Source organism: Furipterus horrens, unplaced genomic scaffold (assembly GCF_987537825.1).
Source record: "Furipterus horrens unplaced genomic scaffold, mFurHor1.1.pri manual_scaffold_9, whole genome shotgun sequence".
Lineage (NCBI taxonomy): Eukaryota > Metazoa > Chordata > Mammalia > Chiroptera > Furipteridae > Furipterus > Furipterus horrens.
The window spans coordinates 55,298,827-55,318,454 of record NW_028327179.1 but is presented as its reverse complement, the minus strand read 5'-3'; the positions used below and the strand labels follow the sequence as shown (position 1 = coordinate 55,318,454).

General features: G+C 39.5%; 1 protein-coding gene across 1 annotated transcript in view; it reads left to right on the top strand.

Annotated features, from left to right (window-relative positions):
- LAMB4 (laminin subunit beta 4) overlaps positions 1–19,628 on the top strand; it is a 100,805-nt gene that overhangs the window by 5,486 nt on the left and 75,691 nt on the right. The window contains exons 4-13 of the mRNA XM_090286886.1: positions 1,739–1,812; positions 2,885–3,073; positions 3,907–3,970; positions 4,130–4,344; positions 5,412–5,532; positions 6,676–6,864; positions 11,057–11,236; positions 13,662–13,771; positions 16,701–16,780; positions 17,329–17,479. Coding sequence (XP_090143012.1) covers positions 1,739–1,812; positions 2,885–3,073; positions 3,907–3,970; positions 4,130–4,344; positions 5,412–5,532; positions 6,676–6,864; positions 11,057–11,236; positions 13,662–13,771; positions 16,701–16,780; positions 17,329–17,479 — 1,373 coding nt within the window. The remainder of the gene's footprint in view (positions 1–1,738; positions 1,813–2,884; positions 3,074–3,906; positions 3,971–4,129; positions 4,345–5,411; positions 5,533–6,675; positions 6,865–11,056; positions 11,237–13,661; positions 13,772–16,700; positions 16,781–17,328; positions 17,480–19,628) is intronic.

The window sequence follows — 19,628 nt, the reverse complement described above, 5'->3', positions numbered from 1 at the left end:
CGTTTCTTCCTTTCTGGATTTGTGCCCTTCTCTGGTCATAAATAACTGTGATATTGGACCTCACACTGGTATTTCCTAGATGCCCACTCTAAGTTGGAGCCTGACTAAGGATTCCTCATGTGCCACCCGGCTCTGGGCCTTACGTGCCTAAATGAATGCAGACTGGCTCACTCAGGATGGTCCCTCTTCGACATTTCTCTGGAACCCTGAACCACCACCCTACCACCCCCCGACAAATGATTCCATTGCCACATCTCTATATGTTGCACTTGAGGCTATAATCACTCGGTTTTCCTCAGAGGTAAACATATTCCCCTTAAGGGATCCTAGCCAATTAGAGGGGAGTGTAAGAATAAACACATAAGATTGTTTACAGCAAGCATAGTGTGAGGTTATTTTTCTGTCATCCATTGGACAAGTACATGATCAGTGTCTACTAAATGCCAGTTCATTTTGGACTCTAGTTAGACTCTTTCCAATGAATGGGAGGTAGTTTTTACCACAAATACCTGCTTCATTGGTGAATGGTGCCATTTTTGCTATATAACTGTTTTGACCCAAATGTCCAGCATTTGCCCCACATCTCACAGAAGGAATGCCCCTCTCCCAAGGCTGATCACATGGACAAGGGTTCTCAACCAAGAATTTTAGAGAGCAGAAAGCAAGCCTCCTTTCTAGAAAAGGTTAGGAGACCTTGACAGAGCCTGGAACATGGCTGCCCTCTCTGCAGCAAACCCTTCCCTGAACCCCGAGCCCTAGAAGGTCAGCTGCACCCCAGGGCACTGAAGTCCAGCCACTGTTCTGCAGAGCTTCACTGACCAATATCACAGCCCCGAGCCGCATGTGGCTACTGAGCACTTAAAACATGGCTAATTCAAATTGAAATGTGCTACAAGTATAAAAACACCCCAGATTTCTAACACTTAGTTTTGGAAATGTATAATAAAACATTGCTCATGTTTAAAATATTGATTACATATTGAAATGAGAATATTTTTATTTATTTTGTTAAATATATTAAAAATAATTCCACCTGCTTCTTTTTACTTGTATGACTACGGCTGCCAGAACATTTTAAATTACATGTGTCACTCATATTTCTATTGGACAGTGTACTTCAGAGGGATCAGGGTTTCCATGTTGTCCAGACTAGGGTCAGTCCTCCACATCCACACTGTAGATGAGGGCAGCTAATTACCTCAGTGCAAAGTCCTGGTCAGGATGCCTCTGCCTTCTCTTGGGCCATGGAGGGGCCCACAGATCCTCACTCCAGGGGAATGTTACACGCTGTGTTTTATGCTGCATATCAGTAAAACTAGTTCAAATGACTGTTAGCAGCTCCTGGAAGAACAGGGTGTGTCGATTTTACTGTGCTCTGGCTTGCTAGTTCACGTTTGTATGTATAGTCAAGATTTGAGTTCAGGGAATGAGCCCTCTTGTTCCACCTATGGGAAATGTCCTTGGTTGTATGTAATATTGCCACACTGTGACCATAAGCATTGCCACCAAAATATGGATGTGGGCACAATCTGGGTAAACCCTATAGTCCTTTCCCAAAGACCTTCTCTTGGGCATGGAATGGCATGCGAGGCCACTCTGGAAGACTAGGAAAGAATGTTGGTCACCAGCCATGTGATTTCCAAGGGTTTTGTTACAGACAGGCCACAGTGAGGGATTAACATGATAAACAAGGGTCTCTCAAAATCACTGATTTTCTTCTTTCTGGATTTTTCTTTAGGCCTTGATCATGTCAGCATCAGATTGGACCTAGAAGCATTATTTCAGTTCAGCCATCTTATTCTGACCTTTAAGGTATAGATGCATAGGTTTGCTGCCCCTTTTATGTACTTACCAAAATTCTGGGCTTACCTGAAATTTCACTTATTTGCTTCCTTGCAGAGAACAAAAAGCTGTATGCATCCAGACTCAATCTTTGTCATCTGGGTGTTTGTTCTTGAACAAAAACACAATAACACTATTCACTAATAAATAACTTATATAGTTAACAACAACAAAAAATGTCTTAGAATATGTAGCAAAAAGGAAATCATGAAGCACTAGGGTATAGAGACCATAACAAAGCGAAAAATAACTTTTAGGAGAAAAGGGCAGGAACTGGAAATTATTTAGGGAAGTATGGAAAGACTGTGATTCAAAAAGGAAGAAAAATTAACGGGCCTTTGCTAAGGTTAGTGAGATGCCAGAGAAAATCCTGTGCTATAAGCATTCTCTAATCATTCATCAAAACTCTAATTTTGCTGTCAGGCCTGGTGCTAAGTTGTGGTAATAAGATAATGAATATAAAATAAAAAGTTATAAAAATTGGGGGGAAAGTTTTAGCCTTTGCCGTCAAAAAACTCACAGTCTAGTCACAAATACAAGCACATATATAAGTTTAAAATTATAATACAGGTTGATAAGTGCATAGACATATGGTAAGAATACTGTGGAGTTCATTGACAAGGCTAAATCTGCTCTGGGGAATTCAGGTAAACTTCATGGTAGATTTTCAAGGACATATGAGTCTGACAGAGGAAACGCATTCTAGGCCAAGAAAACCACATGCAAATTGCTTTTGAAAAATTAACATGCCATCTTTTTTTTTTTTTTATACTTCATCTCTAACAGGCCATCTTTCTTCAATTATTAAATCACATGGCCATAAACATTTTAAAAATGGAATTAGATTATAAGGCAAAATATGTGCTCATAAATACCTGCCTGCTTTTGGGAGGAGATTTTGGTATGTTCTTTGTATAGTGATTTTAAAGGATACAAATAAAGTTTGAAAATATAGAATTAGAAAATAGAAATATTCAATCTATAGTGGGTAATAAAATCTTTCTTTTGTGAAGCATCACAAGTTTAATTCCTTTTTCCATAGACTTTTCGGCCTGCTGCAATGTTAGTTGAACGTTCCACAGACTATGGACACACCTGGAAAGTGTTTAAGTATTTTGCAAAAGACTGTGCCACTTCCTTTCCCAATATCACATCTGGCCAGGCCCAGGGAGTGGGAGACCTTGTGTGTGACTCTAGATATTCGGATATTGAACCCTCCACTGGTGGTGAGGTAGCATTTCCTTTTTTGGATTTCTTTGATGTAAAATTAACCTTTTTTGTGCATATGTGTGTTAATGTGGTTGATTTAAATGAGAACATTTTAGGTAGTGCTTGCGGAAATATAATTTGAGCTGTTGATTTTTAAAAAGGAGAGAGTTTAAATTGAAATGAGTCCTGAATTCATCTCAAATTCCGATAAATGATAAATACCTTCTAAAAAATAATCCTTCACAGAGAAACCAGCTGAAGGTGAGCAGGGGCTGAAAGCCAGGCTGGGCTTCAGGGCCTGGGAAGCCAGGGGAAGGGCATTTGTTTCTAACCCCTGCAAGGGAGCACATAGGCCAGCGCAGTGCTGGATTAGTTATCTCATCTCCTTGCTCTATAAACCACCACTCAGCTGGAATCTGCCAGGAACATGCCCTGAGCAAAACTGGTAACTGGCAGAGGGTCCAAGTAGGAGTGGGGTTGGCAGGTATTACCTTATTGAGTGTAGGAGAGGGGATTGAGGCAGACAGCGGCTCCAGAGTTCGCTGCCCGATCCAAAGTGATGATGACTTGCTGAATTGTGATCCCACAATTCCACCCTAACCCAGAGTAGGAGCCCTTTTTACCTTTGGGGTCACAACTTCTGCCTTCATGGACCACTTGTGCATAAAGAGCTTTCATTTTCCTTCTTGGTACTTTTATTCATATGAGAACCCAGCGATAACCTGTATCCTATGCTAGCTGGGAGGCAATAGCTCAGCCTTCTTATAAGATCAGGATCCCTTCTTCAAAAGCATACTATTTAACAATAACGTTTTTGGGTAAAATACTTTAAATTTACCAACATTTGTTTTACAGGTTGTTTTAAAAGTTTTGGATCCCAGCTTTGAAATAGAAAACCCATACAGCCCCTACATTCAGGGTATGAATTGCTTTATATTTTTCACATCAATTTCTTTTCTAAAATATCCCTTAGGAGTGTTCCCTGTCATTACATTTCTATAGTATAGAAGGGCACCTTGAAGCAATACAACCTAAATGCACTTTGATTCATTATTTTTTATTATTTTCCTTTCTCTAGACCTTGTTACATTAACAAACCTGAGGATAAACTTTACCAAACTCCACACCCTTGGGGATACATTGCTTGGAAGGAGGCAAAATGATTCCCTTGATAAATACTACTATGCCCTGTATGAGATGGTGGTTCGGGGCAGCTGTTTCTGCAATGGCCATGCTAGCGAATGTGGCCCAACGCAGAAGGTGCGGGGAGATGTGTTTAGCCCTCCTGGAATGGTGAGTTACTTACCCAGAAAACCACAGGGGTCTCCTAACTTCCCTTCCTTTCCCTTCCCTGTCCTGGTACTCAATGTAGATCAACTTTTTTATGTGGGGACCAGCGAAGTGCCAGCCTTGTGTGGGGGCAGGTATGATTCACCTGGCCTGAGAGGTCATCTAGGGGCCTGCAGTTCTCTCTCCAGAGAGACTTTTGAATCCTGCCACATATGGGCACTACTGAACTCAAGACCAGAATTATAACTTATGATTTTAAGATAGCCCATCTTGCTCTCTTTTTGTTATTTGATTTTTATGGAATGGAGATTTGGTGGGAAGGACCCATAATTTTAAGTGCATTCTCTCACAAAAATTTATGGAGGGCCTGTTGTGTTCAATGCCAAGGTGTGTGAAAAATATCTGATATTGTAAAGATGGTCACTCCAAGTTACAATCTCACAGTGTGAATGGCTATGTCTTATAGTGCAAGTCTCTTCCATTCTTGAGACTAGTCTTAAAGAATGATGAGTAGAAGAATTATATTTTCATGCAGAGTCCTGGGGGTGTGTATACTAAATAATTTTAAACTCCTAGTCATAGTCAGACATGGCTTGATGTTAGGGCTATTACTTCTTACTCAGCTATCTCCATGTTGCACTGCAAACAGAACTGCTGCCTTTGAACTTGAACATTTAGGGCATTTTGTGGAGAGTCACATACCTTTCTCTAATTTCTTTGTTTTCTAATTCCCTCTTTTGTCTTATGCTTTAAAGCACCCTGACACACATAACACACACACACACACACACACACACACATCCCTGTCCTATTCTGCAATATGCTGCCCTGAAACTAGTAGTCAGAAAAAAAAAATTGTTGTTATAAATGTATACTAAACATCTTAAAATTTTTAATTATAAAAGCTAGTTAAGCAAATAATAATAGATAGTCCAGGTTGGTATTGTAACTAACATAGGGGGAAAAGCTAAGTCTCAGACCTGTGACCTGGAATCTCACTTTCCATTTCAAGAACCCCAGCATCCAGGATGAGCCCTCTTTCAACACTGTTTGTTTAACACAAAATGCAGGTTCATGGTCGGTGTGTCTGTCAGCACAATACAGATGGCCCAAGCTGTGAGCGGTGCAAGCACTTCTTCCAGGATGCTCCTTGGAGGCCAGCTGCAGGCCTCCAGGACAGCACTTGCAGAGGTGAGTGGAGAAGAGTTCTCAGCACAGACCGACTGCAGGCAACAAACCTGTGGCTTCCAGCTCCAGCTGTGCGATAAGCCAGTGTCTCCCATTGTCTCACAAGGAAGAATCACCAATGTCTCAGACCTTCACACCAAAATAACATTAATTTGAAAAATGAAACAATATACATGATGGGTGACCCCTCTCGAGTGCAGGGACGGCGCCATGTAATAATAACAGTGGAGATGACATTGCCAATCCAAGAATTGGGTGAATGCTGGATTTGGTACAGAGGTCCCTACCATTCTCCTGAATAATCATGCATTCCGTGAGCATGACCTTAAACTCCTGTGTCAGATAATAGGAGAAATGAGGTCTAGGTTGACATGCTATTGTACTTTCTATAAAATTTTTAGGCAAATAACGTGGAGGTTTTACATAATGCGTTTACAGCCTCTAAGTTTTGATGAACTTTCAGACAAACTTGTTATTCAGTTTCTTTTCCAAGTCTTGAGAAAAATAAGATTTGAGGGCACAGAGGTCACTAGCAGAGCCCGCGGAAAAGCGTCATCGATGAGTCATAATATACAAGACCCAGCAATGTTTATGCTGTTTACAGGGAAGAAAAAAGCAACAAGATGAACAGCATAGACATTAGCACAAAGACAAACAGATTCCTCCAGACAGATTGCCCTCCCTTGTATTGCTCCAGCTGCGCCCCAGCTCAGAGAGGTGGATTGAGGATCTATTTTAACAACTTACCTGAGAATCCCAGTGCCCACAGAGCATATGATGTAAAAAATTCAAGTTTACAAAGTATGTCAGTAAAAGTATTATTGACTGAATGACAACAAAAATATTGCACTTCAGGACTTCTAGATTACCCAAATGATTTACTTTTATTAACTTGATTTTTTTTTTGATATCTACATATTAAACGTTTGGGGAACACATTTTATAGAGAGTATATGAGCATGATAAGAGTACTAGAAAGGTATTTTGAAAACATGTAATTTAACTGTTTGTATACATGGTGTGTTCCTAAAAAGTAGCTGGAGTGCCTAAAGAAAGAGGAGAGGATGCAGGAATCGTAGGTGGAATGCCAGCTCGGTTACTCTCCACACCTTGCTGAATCTCTCAGTAACTCCTCTCCTCTCCCAGCTTGTAACTGTAACAGCCACTCGGACCGCTGTCACTTCGACATGACCGTGTACCTGGCCAGCGGCGGGATCAGCGGGGGCGTGTGCGAAGACTGCCAGCACAACACCGAGGGACAGCACTGCCATCACTGCAGACCCCTTTTCTACAGGGACCCCCTCAAGGCCATCTCAGATCCTTACGCGTGCCTTCGTGAGTTCCCAGCCTCTGGCCTCATCCTTTCCACTGGTTTGAGAAATGCTGAAGGAGCAAGTCTCACTGGGGCTGCCAGTCCACACTCGGCTTAGCAGCATCTCCAAACGGCCGTCTTAGGGGCAGTGGGGGATTGCAAAATCACTTCAACTCTAGAGCGTTTCTTTCTCTGAACAAATTGGGCCAAATAATCCAGGTCCATCCTGGCAGTCTTGCAGCCGTGGTTCCTCCTGGAAAATCAGGACACTCTTCTAGATTCAACCAGCAGGGGGCGGATGGTTTCAGAAACGCCGCAGACACCTGGAGTCTTCGGAGGTCAGCTCCAGCAAGTAGCTAACTACTGGAAATAGCTACATTTGACTGGCTGTAGACAATTCCAGTTTGTTGTTAAGATGCATGAGCTATTACCTTGCTTATTTTTTTCTTTTTTAACCTTAAAGCAGTTTCGTTTTATCTTTAATTTCAACTCCTAAAAATATTTCAAGCATATACAAAATAACAGAATAATATAGTAAACACCTTTATAACCACCACCAGCTTCATCAAAATTTCTTACTCTATCATCTTCAAGACTGTAATAAAACACTACAGGTACTAGTGATGTCCTAGATGCAATCTGTCCCATTTGTCTACCCTTCTTTCTAGGGACAAACTAACATATTTAGCAGCTATCACCATATTTATTTTTTTCTTTTTTTAAATTTAATCTTTATTGTATTTTTTCCCATTACCATTTAGTCCTCTTATAACCCCCTCCTGTCAGCAATCACCACACTGTTGACCATGCTTATTTTTACATTTTTACATATGTTTTTATCTACAAACAATACATATTGGCAAATTTTCAAACTTTAGATAAATTATATTATTCTGTATTGTACCTTTCAGTATTTTATTCAACATTATATTTTTAAAATTTGTCCTTATCAGGTGGCCCTAGATCTCCAATTTTAATTTCTGTGTATAATTCCTTTCTTCCTATAAATCTGACAAGTCTACTTGTCTATTTTGATTTTGATGCTACAATAGCCATGTATGTGGCCTTGTGCACATGCACAGAGGCTGTCCCTAAGAGTCATACCTAGGAGGGAATTACTGGGACATAATATAATCTTCTTCAAATTGATTAGGTAATACTGAATTGTCCCCTAGGCAGGTGTACCAAGTAACAGCCTGACCAACAGTGTAAAAGGGTTCCTGTTGCTCTATATCCTGGCCAACACTTGGTTTTATCACGCTTTAATTTTTGCTATGCAAATGGATCTCACCATTATTTTAACTTGCATTTCCCCGAAGCAATGAGACTAGAGTGAACAAAACACCTAGGTTCCAAAATTTAAGGAAGCAGTCACTCTCAGAGTCATCTCAGAGTCATGTAAGCATAGGGTTGACACTTGCCAGTTGCACTAACCTGACAGTGAGTACCTCCTTAATTTTGAGCCTTCAGCACCTTGCTTGCCTCTCTTTAATCTCAGCACTGCTGTTGATCATTGCATAGAGAAATACCCTAACCTGATTTCAAACACCCAGAGCCAGTTACTGAGTCTGAGAACTTAACTTGCAAACTAACAGATTAGCCTGTTATTGTTCCATGGATGCTTGTGGAGAACATGAAACTCCTGGGTCAAAGTCAAAAGACTTCATTACTCATGGCACAGCAAGCAGCAAGAGGTTTGTCTTGGTGTGAGTTTCCAAGCCCTCAAGCCCGAGTTCCATGAGGCAATGCAAAGGACATCAGGTGGATCCTGTACACATAATGACTTTAACTCTTAGCTAGGAAACATTGAGCAGAGGGTTCATTGCTTTTATAGCAATGCAAGCAAGCTTGTTCTTTGGGGAGAAGTTTCCTCATTCCTCAAGTTAGCTTGCTGCAAACATAATCTAGAGATGTGGCCTGGATAAAGAGCAATCAGGGCCTTGCATTGTCAGCACTGTCAGCAAAGCGTTCAGATGCCCAAGACCCATGGAAGATTGTTTCTCTCAATACCCAGAAATCCTGCTTCACATGCTATATGATCACTGTTATATTGGGTATGGGACTTGCTATGAAACTATAACTTCAAACTTTATATAATCATAATACATAAAATGAAGTCTTATGCAAAAGTTATTCAGTGGCTACCTGAATATATACAATATTCTAGATGTCAAACTTTAAATCATCACAATTTTTAAAAAAACATAAATTTTTTTGTTCAGATTACTCAGTAGGTACTTGATTGCATAAAATTTTATTTACAAGGCCTGTTTAAAATTTAAAGAACTGAAATCTCAGAAAATACATTTTTTTAAAATCAATGTCCTAAGTGTCCTACATTTTTTATGAGAATCCATAATCACACACACACACAACTGTTATTTTTGTTTTTAAAGCTATGTATTTATAAAAGAAGATGAAATTGCTTTCTTAGGAAAATATGTTTTGAAACAGATAATCTCAGAATATGGAAAGAAATTTGAAATAACTAAACCAAATGTTTTGAACACATTGAACTAATTCTTGTTCCTTAAGAACCACTTAGTATTAACTTGATGGTGCTTTTGAAGGAAACCAGGGAAAGAAAACTAGTACCTCAATATGAAATTAAGAAGTGATTCTTTGTAAACAAGGAGTTTCTTGAGGAAAGGCAGTTAAAAAGGTTATAAAAATTGCCATCATGAGACTCTTCAGTTTCTCCCAGTTTACCTAAATAGATGCTTATGTATGTGTAAGTGAGTCTATACAAATGACATGTTTTAAGACTGACTCACAGCAATCACATATAAATTTCCCTTAAGTTGTTTTTGTTTGACTCTAAATATTTACATAATCAGATTCCAGGCATAAGACTTAACTAACTTTAAGTCTTCTATGATTAAAACAGAAAAAAACCCAAAGATTTGGTAGACACGACCACTGATAATAAAATTTGCTAGAATTAAGTTGTGGGACACCAAGAGATTTTATTGAAATTCTATCTTAAAGACCATGACATAGGGTTATTTCGAAGTAAAGTTACTACCCACTCACTCACATCCCCCAGAGATGCTTCTGTACATAATTAAATTATACTCTGGAACTCAGCACTAACCCTGTGGAGTGTCTCCCAAATAAAGCCGAGCTTTTTCCTTTTGGCTACTTCTAAAATGAATCCCCTTTGTTCCTTTCTAGAAGCAATGGCTTTAATTAGAAGAAAGTGTGGTTTTCCAAACTAAACAGAACCCAGTGCTGTTTTTCCGTAGTAAGATTTCCTCTCAAGTCACAATTCAATAGCAAACAATTGACATGCAAAAATTGTTTTCCATGACAACCAAGTAATTGCTTCAATGACACCAAACAACTGGTTTGACTGGATTTTTTCACTAAACTCACTAACCTAACTGGTTGTTGTGTAAACATAGCTTTAGGCCTGAGGGTTTTATTTTTATCGATCTAAAGAAAACTGTATAAAAGTGAATGTAATTATTCCTTGGAATCAGGATGTTCATTTATGTATTCTTATTACATTCCTTAAAAGTGGAATCCCTTGAAAACACAGCACCACAAAGATACAAGGGACCTTTGTGGTCATCTAATGTCTACCACACACACGTCCTCTAAAAAGGCACAAGTGCTGTTCCAGTCTCTGCCTGGACACCACCACTGATGAGCAGGGCAGTGCCCTGTTTGACAGCCAGATCTGCTAGAGTGTTCTTCCTTAGACTCCGGTAGGCTCTGCCTTTAGTAACGTCTGCCCTCTGGGATTATTCACACTATCAGCATCCTTTATCATATGACACACCTTCCTTCAGTTGTTCAAGTTTCTACTAAAAAAAAGGGAGTGGGGGAGTTGGAACTTTTGTTGCTCGTTTGCTACAGGTGACTGTTATCTAATTTTCCAGAATCTCTTCAAGGTTTTGCCCCATCAGCAGACATCCATAAAGGAAACAAGAATATGAACATTTCTTGGTCTTCCTTTCTTTCTTGTAGGTGCTCCTAACAGGGACAATCCAGGTCTCTTTTTTTTAAATGGGTGGAATTTTTCAACACTTTCAAAGAGCAGAGATCTGGGAGCTATTTCTGAGCAGTGTTTGCCCACTTGTCCAATTGTTTATACATATTTAATGATTTAAACAATGTAAAATAGTTATAGCATGAGTAAAATGCTATGCTTACATTTCAGGTTTCCCACAATTTGCAGTTAACTTAGATAATGCATGTCTGTGTCCCCAGCTTGTGAATGTGACCCCGACGGAACCATATCCGGTGGCATTTGTGTGAGACACTCGGATCCTGCCTTGGGGTCTGTGGCCGGCCAGTGCCTGTGTAAGGAGAACGTGGAAGGAGCCAAGTGCGACCAGTGCAAGCCCAACCACTACGGACTGAGTGCCACTGACCCCATGGGCTGTCAGGGTGAGTCAACGGTGGCTGCACAGCCAGCCCGGATGGTTTAAGGCTTGGGGCTGTCTCTGTCAGCTCTAAACTTCGGTTCATTGTAAATACCCGAGAGTCCTTCCAGGTTCTTGGTTTTTAAAAGAGATTCAAAAACTCCCATAAATTTTAGTTAAGTTAAATTCTTGGTAGTTTACTGGGTTTAATCATAAGTGACCAGCAGGGGGCGGTCACATTTTTCTGCTGGAGCAAACAGTGGAAAATGCCAAGAAACTTAGCGCGAAGCTGTGAAACCTTTAGAAAAACAGCTTCCACTAGAACTCTTCTATACGGACTGTAAAGACTGATGACTTCTTGGGCAATTTTCATGTGATGGCTCCTTTCTTTCTTTCTTTTTTACATTACTTTCTTTTCTTCTCAAACCTCTCCTGTACTTTTATGTTCTCTGACAAAGAAAAAAAATTAGAGTCTGGGGAGAGGTTTCAGGGAAATAGAAAAAAACTTCAGAGTTTTCTGGGGCCAAATGAAGAAGCCCTTGGCTTTAGGATCACACAAGCTTAGAGCTGCCTAGGATCTCAAGGAGCTGCAGAATCTTCAGGGTGTCTGGATAAATAATTTCCCTTCCTTCACAGCATCATACTCTATATTTTTATCCATATAAAGAGCTGTACATTACTTGCATGTTTAGAGAAGAGTGTACTAAATCTTTCTGTAATAAGATTTTCTTCTTGAGTTTAATGGCAAAATTAAATTTCAGGATAATGAATTATATAGTCAAGCCAGTGCCCCGTCACACTTTGCAGCACTCCAGACATTTTCCCTGGTTCCCAAACTAACTTAATGCCCTTTGAGAAGAGGCCAGATAGAGGTTTTTGTTTTGCTTTGTTTTGTTTTTCTTTTATAACAGCTTTAGTTAGGTATAATTCACATACCACCTAATTCACCTTTTAAAGTGTACAATCAGTGATTTTTTTTTTTTTTTTTTTGTATATTCAGAATCAGTTTTAGAATGTTTGCATTATCCCAGAATGAAACCCCATACCCTACTTCTGGCTATGTACCCAAAAGTTTGAAAACATGGTCTGAAAGAGATATTTGTATACTCATGTTCATCGCTGCATTGTTCACAGTGTCCAAAAGATGGAAACAATTCAAATGTGCACCCATGGATAAGTAGATAAGCAAAATGTGGTATGTATATACCATGGAATGTTATTCAGCCTTAGAAAGGAAGGAAATTCTGATGCATGCTACAATGTGAATGAACCTTGAAAGCCTGTTAAATGAAATAAGCTAGTCACAAAAGGACAAATATTGTATAATTCTACTTATATGAGGCACCTTGAATGTCAGATCCATACAAACAGAATGGAGAATGGTGGTTGCCAAGTGCTGGAGAAGAGGGGGAAATGGAGAGAGATGATGTTTAATGGGCACAGAGCTTCAGTTTTGCAAGATGAAAAGAGTTTTGGAGATTGGTTGCATAACAATGTGAGTGTGCCAACCCTACTGAATTAAATTGTACGCTTAAAATGGTGAAGATAGTAATTTTATGTTAAATATATTCTACCATTACAAAAAGATAAGAAAAGAAACTCCATGTTCTTTATCTACTACTTCCCTATCCTCCCATTTCCCCAGCCCTAGGTAGGACAAATCAACTTTCTGTTTCTACAGATTTGCCTGTTGTGAACATTTTATAAACTGGAATCCTATAATTTGTGGTCTTTTATGGCTGGCTTCTTTCACTTAGTATAATATTTTTCAAGGTTTATCCATGTTGTAGCATGAATCAATATTTCATTTCTTTTTATAACTGAATATGTCCATTGTATCAATATATCCCATTTCATTTATTCATTTTTCAGTTGATGATCATTTGTATTTTTCCATGAACAATGGTTTTTCCTGAATGGGAAATATACATCTTGCTCTGGTAGTATAATTTCTTAGCCTTCATAACATAAAAAAAAAAACTCAGAAATGTCTATGGGTATAAAAGAGAGAGGGGGAGGAGAAGAAAATGAAAATGGAACAATGCAGTAAAAAAAGAGAGGGAATAAATGGGGAAATGATAGATGCATCTGCCGTAGAAGGAACCATCAGTAATAACCATGGCACCAGAAATCCTTGTCACTAGTCAGCTCCCCAGCCAGCATCACTCAGCATAACAGTGCAGGGCCCTCAGTTTGCATACTCCACTTTCTTATCTCCTCCTAATTGCCATCCAGTAGGTCTACACGAGGGCTCTGGAAGTGTTTGGCACTGGTATTCCTGTGCATGGTTGTGTGCAGTACAATAATCTTGTAGCCAGGCAGTCAGGAAGCTTGGCAAGGCTGGCTGTTCTGTGTTCCTGTGGCCACCTGTTTTGCTCAGTGTGAGCTATTAAGAACAGTTACAAATGGTGTGAAATAAAAATGAATGATTGTGTATGCTGTGCTTTCAGCCTGCAACTGTAACCCTCTGGGGAGTCTGCCACTCTCAACCTGTGATGTGGACACAGGCCAGTGCCTGTGCCAGCCCTTTTCCACCGGACCCCACTGTGAGGAGTGCACTGTACGTATTTGCCTACAATTTCCCTTGTAGGTAGTGATGCAGACTTCTACTGCCGTTGCCTAGGAGAGACTTGGTCTTGCTCATTGCTTTCCTTGTCCTATTGTGTTTGGATACTACTGTGCTAAATGTGTTTATACTACAGAAATCAGCAAATACTAGAAATCAGCCCCCACAGAGAGCTGGCTGTTAATCATTTACTAGCACACCAACATTTACCAGATTGGACTGAACCTACTCAGGCACACATGCCAATATTTTTCTGTTTCATTTTTGTTTCACTTTATTGTATTTTGCTTTATTGTGCTTCAAAGATATTCCTGAGTTGTTTTTATTTTCCCTCACTTGAGGATATGTTTCTATTGATTTGAGAGAAAGAAGGTGAGAGAGAGACAGAGACAGAGAAACATCAATTCATTGCCTCCCGTACATACCCCAACTGGGAGTCAAACCTGCAACCCTTTGGTGTATGGGACAATGTTCCAACCAACTGAACCACCCAGTCACAGCAGATGTTCCTGGTTTTATAAATTTTATTTTTAATTATACTTAGCATACAATATTATACTAGTTTCAGGTACAGTACTCCCTCACTTATCGTGGGTATTATGTTCTAGACCCCTCTGCCCCGCAATAGGTGAAAATCCATGAAGTAGGAACCTTACATTTATTTTAATATTTATATATTTTTTAAGGCTTTATAAACCCTTCCCACACACTTATAAACCATTCCCAGTCCCTTATTAACCTTTCCCACTCCTTTATTAACCTTTTCCACACTTTTATAAACACTACTTATGTTCTTAAACATATTCTACACTCTTAAACCTACGTAAGTTTAACAACATACATATGCAGTACTGCAAAATCCTGCAATATAGTGAGAAATCTACGATAAATAATTAAATATAATATTTTTTAAAATCCCGCAATACAGTGAGGCTGCAATAAGTGAATCGCGATATAGAGAGGGACTACTGTATACAAAATAGTGATTAGACACTTATATGCTTTACAAAATAATCACCACAGTTAGTACAGCATAAAGAGTATAGCTCATGTCAATAGTTTTATACTTTGTTCACCTAAAAGGGCCAAGCAGTAGAAGGTAAGAGCATTTACCTACCTGCCCCTTTCTTTAGGCCTACCAGATCATGGGGCCTCTTCTGTTCTCTGCCCGCAGTCTCTTTACCACTTCTACCACTCCTTGCCTAGAAATATTTTTGATGTGCTCATTTAAAAAATGGATTTAAATGTTTTTAAAAACATCTTTAAAACATTTATTCCTGTGGAAAATAAACTTTTGGATTTTTCACAGACTCCACCAAATGTATGAGTACATATGTCGAAAATTTGTCAAATAAAACATTTTTACTCCATAAGAAATGTGTTATGCAATAGGGAGTTCAAACTCAACTCTTCTTTGTTCTCCAATCTTGGCAGCCACCATGACATTTTAGAAAGAAAAAAAAATTAACCTAATAAAAGAACAGTGACCTTGATGTGTCTGAAGAAATGCAGCTGATAAATATGAAACATATGCCTATTAGGACATAGTTTTGTGCTAATATTTTAAGTAATTTTACTGAAATCATATGAGGATGAAGCAGAGGAGGTAGGGAAAGAAAGCACAGAAGTATTCAGAAGGCACTCAATGTGAGACAAGGTGAGTTGTCTCAAAGTTTACTTAGCAAAATGAGCCACACCAAGCTTGGTGGCCATGCGTGGGCAACACAAAGAAGCATACAGAGCTGTTTAACAGGATCCATGGAGACACCACAGCAGAGCAATCCAATAAACCTTAGACTCATGCTGAGTTTTTTATTGGCAGGTTAACTGCCACTTTGCAGGTAACTCGATTGTGTTTACAGGAAAAAAATAACTGAGCAAGGGCCACCCAAGGGGCACCTGTCCATTGTCAGTGAGCCCACATATCTGCCAGGCGCCCCAAAACCACATCTGTCCAATGGTGCCCTGACCTGTATTGAGGTGGCCAACATAGCAGTGTACCCTGCCCAGAAGGCATTTTCACAGCCCCAGCCTCAGTGAAGCAGTTCATTTCACCTTGTTTCTGCCTAAACTGAAATTTGGTTTTGTATAAAATATCAAAAGTCCTTTACTGAATTTTGTAACAAATTAAGTCAACTTTAAATGTTTAAAATAAATCTTCTTGAGTAAAATTGGGCAAAAAATTTTATCAAGATAAAAAGAAAAAGTATAGCTATTTCACGAACCCATTTCAAACAATAGTTCCATGCCTAGTAAGAGCATGATTATTTTATAGTAAATCTTATCATATTTAAGAAATAGTTGTTTGTATATCACCAGTTGTTTATCCTGAATAAAGGTCAAGATGTTGCAATGATGAAAAGTCTTAGGCAACAGAGCTAACTCTCAGAGGAAGAGATTGTTATGCCAAAACAACTCTATTTATAAACAAGTGGTTCGTCTAAACTCTGATATTCATGTAAGACCTCAAAATCAGCTTGACTGATTTTTTTTTTTTTTTTTACCCCAAAACATTTCAGTATTGTTTAAGTAAAAGTCCCTAGGGATTTTGCAGTAAGGAAATCTACTGGTTTTATAAAAACAGTTGTAAATAGGGTAGTTGAAGAACTTCTCTTGACTGGCCTTAAACAACCCAGCTTGAGGCTAAATTGGTTCTGTCAGAGGAGCTGTGTGGTTTCCATTGCATCTCCACTTGAACACTACACAGACAACTTGCCTGTTCCCTTCATTGCATGTCCTTGGAATGGGAGCTAGTGTCTTTGAAAATCATTACCAAGTACACAAACAATAAAAGCTACTGTATGATTGTTCAGGCTGTGTGGTCATTTGTTGGGCAACCATTGAATTGTAGTGCTTTCGATATTATATGCCAAAGCAGCAACTATCTTCATACCTGAATCAACTGAGCATTTTCTCTTTGTAGGTTGGATACTGGGGACTGGAATATCATCTCCATGGATGTGCTCCCTGTGACTGTGATATTGGAGGGGCTTATTCTAATGTGTAAGTCAGTAAAATGGGTAAAACAAAGTTTTGCGACAGTATTCCTCACTCACATATCTACATAAAAGCAAACTTTATTCTGATAAGTTCATAGTCACAGGTAAAGAGCATCAGAAAGCAACAATCTCCAGACATTAACCAGAGCCCAGCTGATTTGTTTTACATGAAGTATCTTCAAGGGTAAGATGACATTTCTACTGCCTGGATCTCTCGTGAGATGATGGGATAGATGCCTGCAAACGTGTGACCTGGCCTGCTTAAAACACTAACTCTTGCCACTCCACAAAGAGATCCTACCCTCTTTTTTTCCTAGTTTTTCAAGCAGAATCAGAGCCACTGAGGAAAGAAGTGGCTATTTGGTTTCATGGATCTGGATTTGCTTTTCAAGACCAGACTTCTAGAGCCCATGGCTTCTCCTCCCTAGGAGAGTTGATTGATCAATTCAAAGAATGGATCCAAACTTGGGCACAGTTAGCTCAGCACTCCCATGCCTTCACTTTGCACTTGCCTCCTCTACACTTTTTTCAGATGGGTTTGCTTTTCCTCAGGTGCTCTCCCAAGGATGGGCAGTGCAAGTGCCGCCCACATGTCTCTGGCCGCAGCTGCACTGAACCAGCCCCTGGCTACTTCTTTGTTTCTTTGAATTTCTATCTCTATGAGGCTGAGGAAGCCACGCCACTTCAAGGATTTGCCCCTCTGGTTCGTATTTCATTTACTCTCCTTACAAACTTCATTTGATGAAATAGCACACCCTTGAGATTATGGCTAAGGTACCTGGAAAAGATGGTTTTACCCACAAATGCAGATCAGAGTAGAGTTTATTCTGCCATGGAACTATAGATTATATAGATTCTTGAAAGCAGAGTCTGCATTTTGTTGATCTTTGTATCCTGGTTCTAGCCCAGAGCTTGGGACATAAATATGAATTGGGTTAAGTTGTGATAAAACTGACTTGACTTTTGCTCTTTTGATGCACCCATCAGATAGTGTGTTTATTGAGCCTCTACTTGTCTGTCTCCCCCATGGCACTGTAACCCATGAGAGGAAAGGGAGGATGTGTGACCCATTTACCATTGCTGCTCTAGAGCATGTCACATAAGAGGAACTTGACAGATCTCTGCTAATGAATAAATGAATGATTGAATGTGGTACATGAAAGCAGTGTAGATGTGCTCTCTGGCCTGTGAAGCTACTCTGGGATTAGCAGTTGTCACTGAAGTCAGTGATGTTCACAGGAGTGTGTGATTGCAGGTGACACTTGGTACTCTACTTCATTTTCTACAAGTTACATTCCTGTGGGGTATATCAATGTAAGAAAGTCCAAACCTGTAAGAATTTTTAGGAGTTTATTTGAGCCAAACTGACAACAATTTCCAGGAAGCAAAATCTCAATGGATTGAGAAAATGCTCCAGAAAATGGAAGTTTTACCACTTATTTATACTTCAGAGTCAAAAGGGAAGACATACAGGGGTTGTGTGAAATCTACTGGTGAAAGATTAGTGAGGTGGGAGAAAGCAAAGCAGGGAAACTTCAGGGATTGCATGAAAAGTAAAAGGAATAGACACATACTTCTTTTACATAGATGGTACCGGATAGTTAACAGTTAACAATTAACATGATAACTGTAATGGTGAGGGGTTTTGTGGTCTCTGCTCTGGTGCTGTGAGAGGGGAGGGATTACTGTGGCATTCCAAAGGTAAGTTATCATAGATGCAAAAAGACGATAGACCGGCTCAGTTAAGGTAAAGATTGACCTTTGTCAGAGAAGATACCAACTAAGACATGACTACCCGCCATGACTCACTTTTAGGTAGAAAGTTTTAATTTCAGACCATCCTATGTGGTTACTTTAGGTCTCTGAGTTTGTAAGGCTGCCATGCGGGCCTCCCCTGAACTTGTCAGGTTTAGTTTGTGGCCTCTTTTTCGTCCACAGATATTTTCTATAAAAATATTTTCCTTAAAGTTTTGTGAGAGGTACAGACACACACATGTAAAATGATTAGAGAAAATACAAATTAGACTCCCATAACATTCTCAAGCATGTGACTCCAGCCATAGACAGGATTATGACAAAGGGAAAGGTAATGTATAATTCTTTAGGGAGAGAAAGTGTGTGAAAATTGATTCTGAAGATCAGATTGAACAGAAAACTGGGAACTTCTTTACGTCTCTTCCTTATCTGAACACTGATAGAAATTCAAAGAGATAAAAATACATAAGGGATAAAAATGCTATCATGAGCCTTGGAATTTGCAGTTTTAGTGACTGGAATTGGTGCAGCAGGAGGCTTACAGCTGTAGGGGGTCATGGAATCGAAATGAAACAATTCTTTCTGCAGTCTTCCTCATGGTTTTTAACATTGCCTCTTTATAATGGTGATGAAAAAACTTTTGAAAAGGAATGTTGGTAGTTATATGTCGGCTATACCTATTGTGGATTAATAGAGAAATATAGAGAGTTGTCTTGGCTCCTGACACAGAGCGCCTAACTCCTTTGTAATTCCTTAGTGGTAAGAGCACTTAAGAACATCTTTTGTTCTAATATGGGTCTTTGACCTGGCTCCTGATGCAGAGCTCCTAAATTCTTTGGAATTTCCTAAGCAATAGGAGAAGATAGTAGTGTTCTTTGTTCTAGTAAGGCAACTCTAAATGGGCTCCTGGGTAGCTTCAGGATGAGGACTAGTCACCAGAAAGAGTAAGCCATTATTAGAAGCTTGAAACTTTCAGTCCCATGCCCCATCCTTCAGGAGGGTGAGAGGGCTGAATATTGAATTATTACCTGTGTGATGTAGCCTCCATGAAAACGCGAGGTGTACTGGATTCAGAGAGCTTCCATGTTGGTGACCAC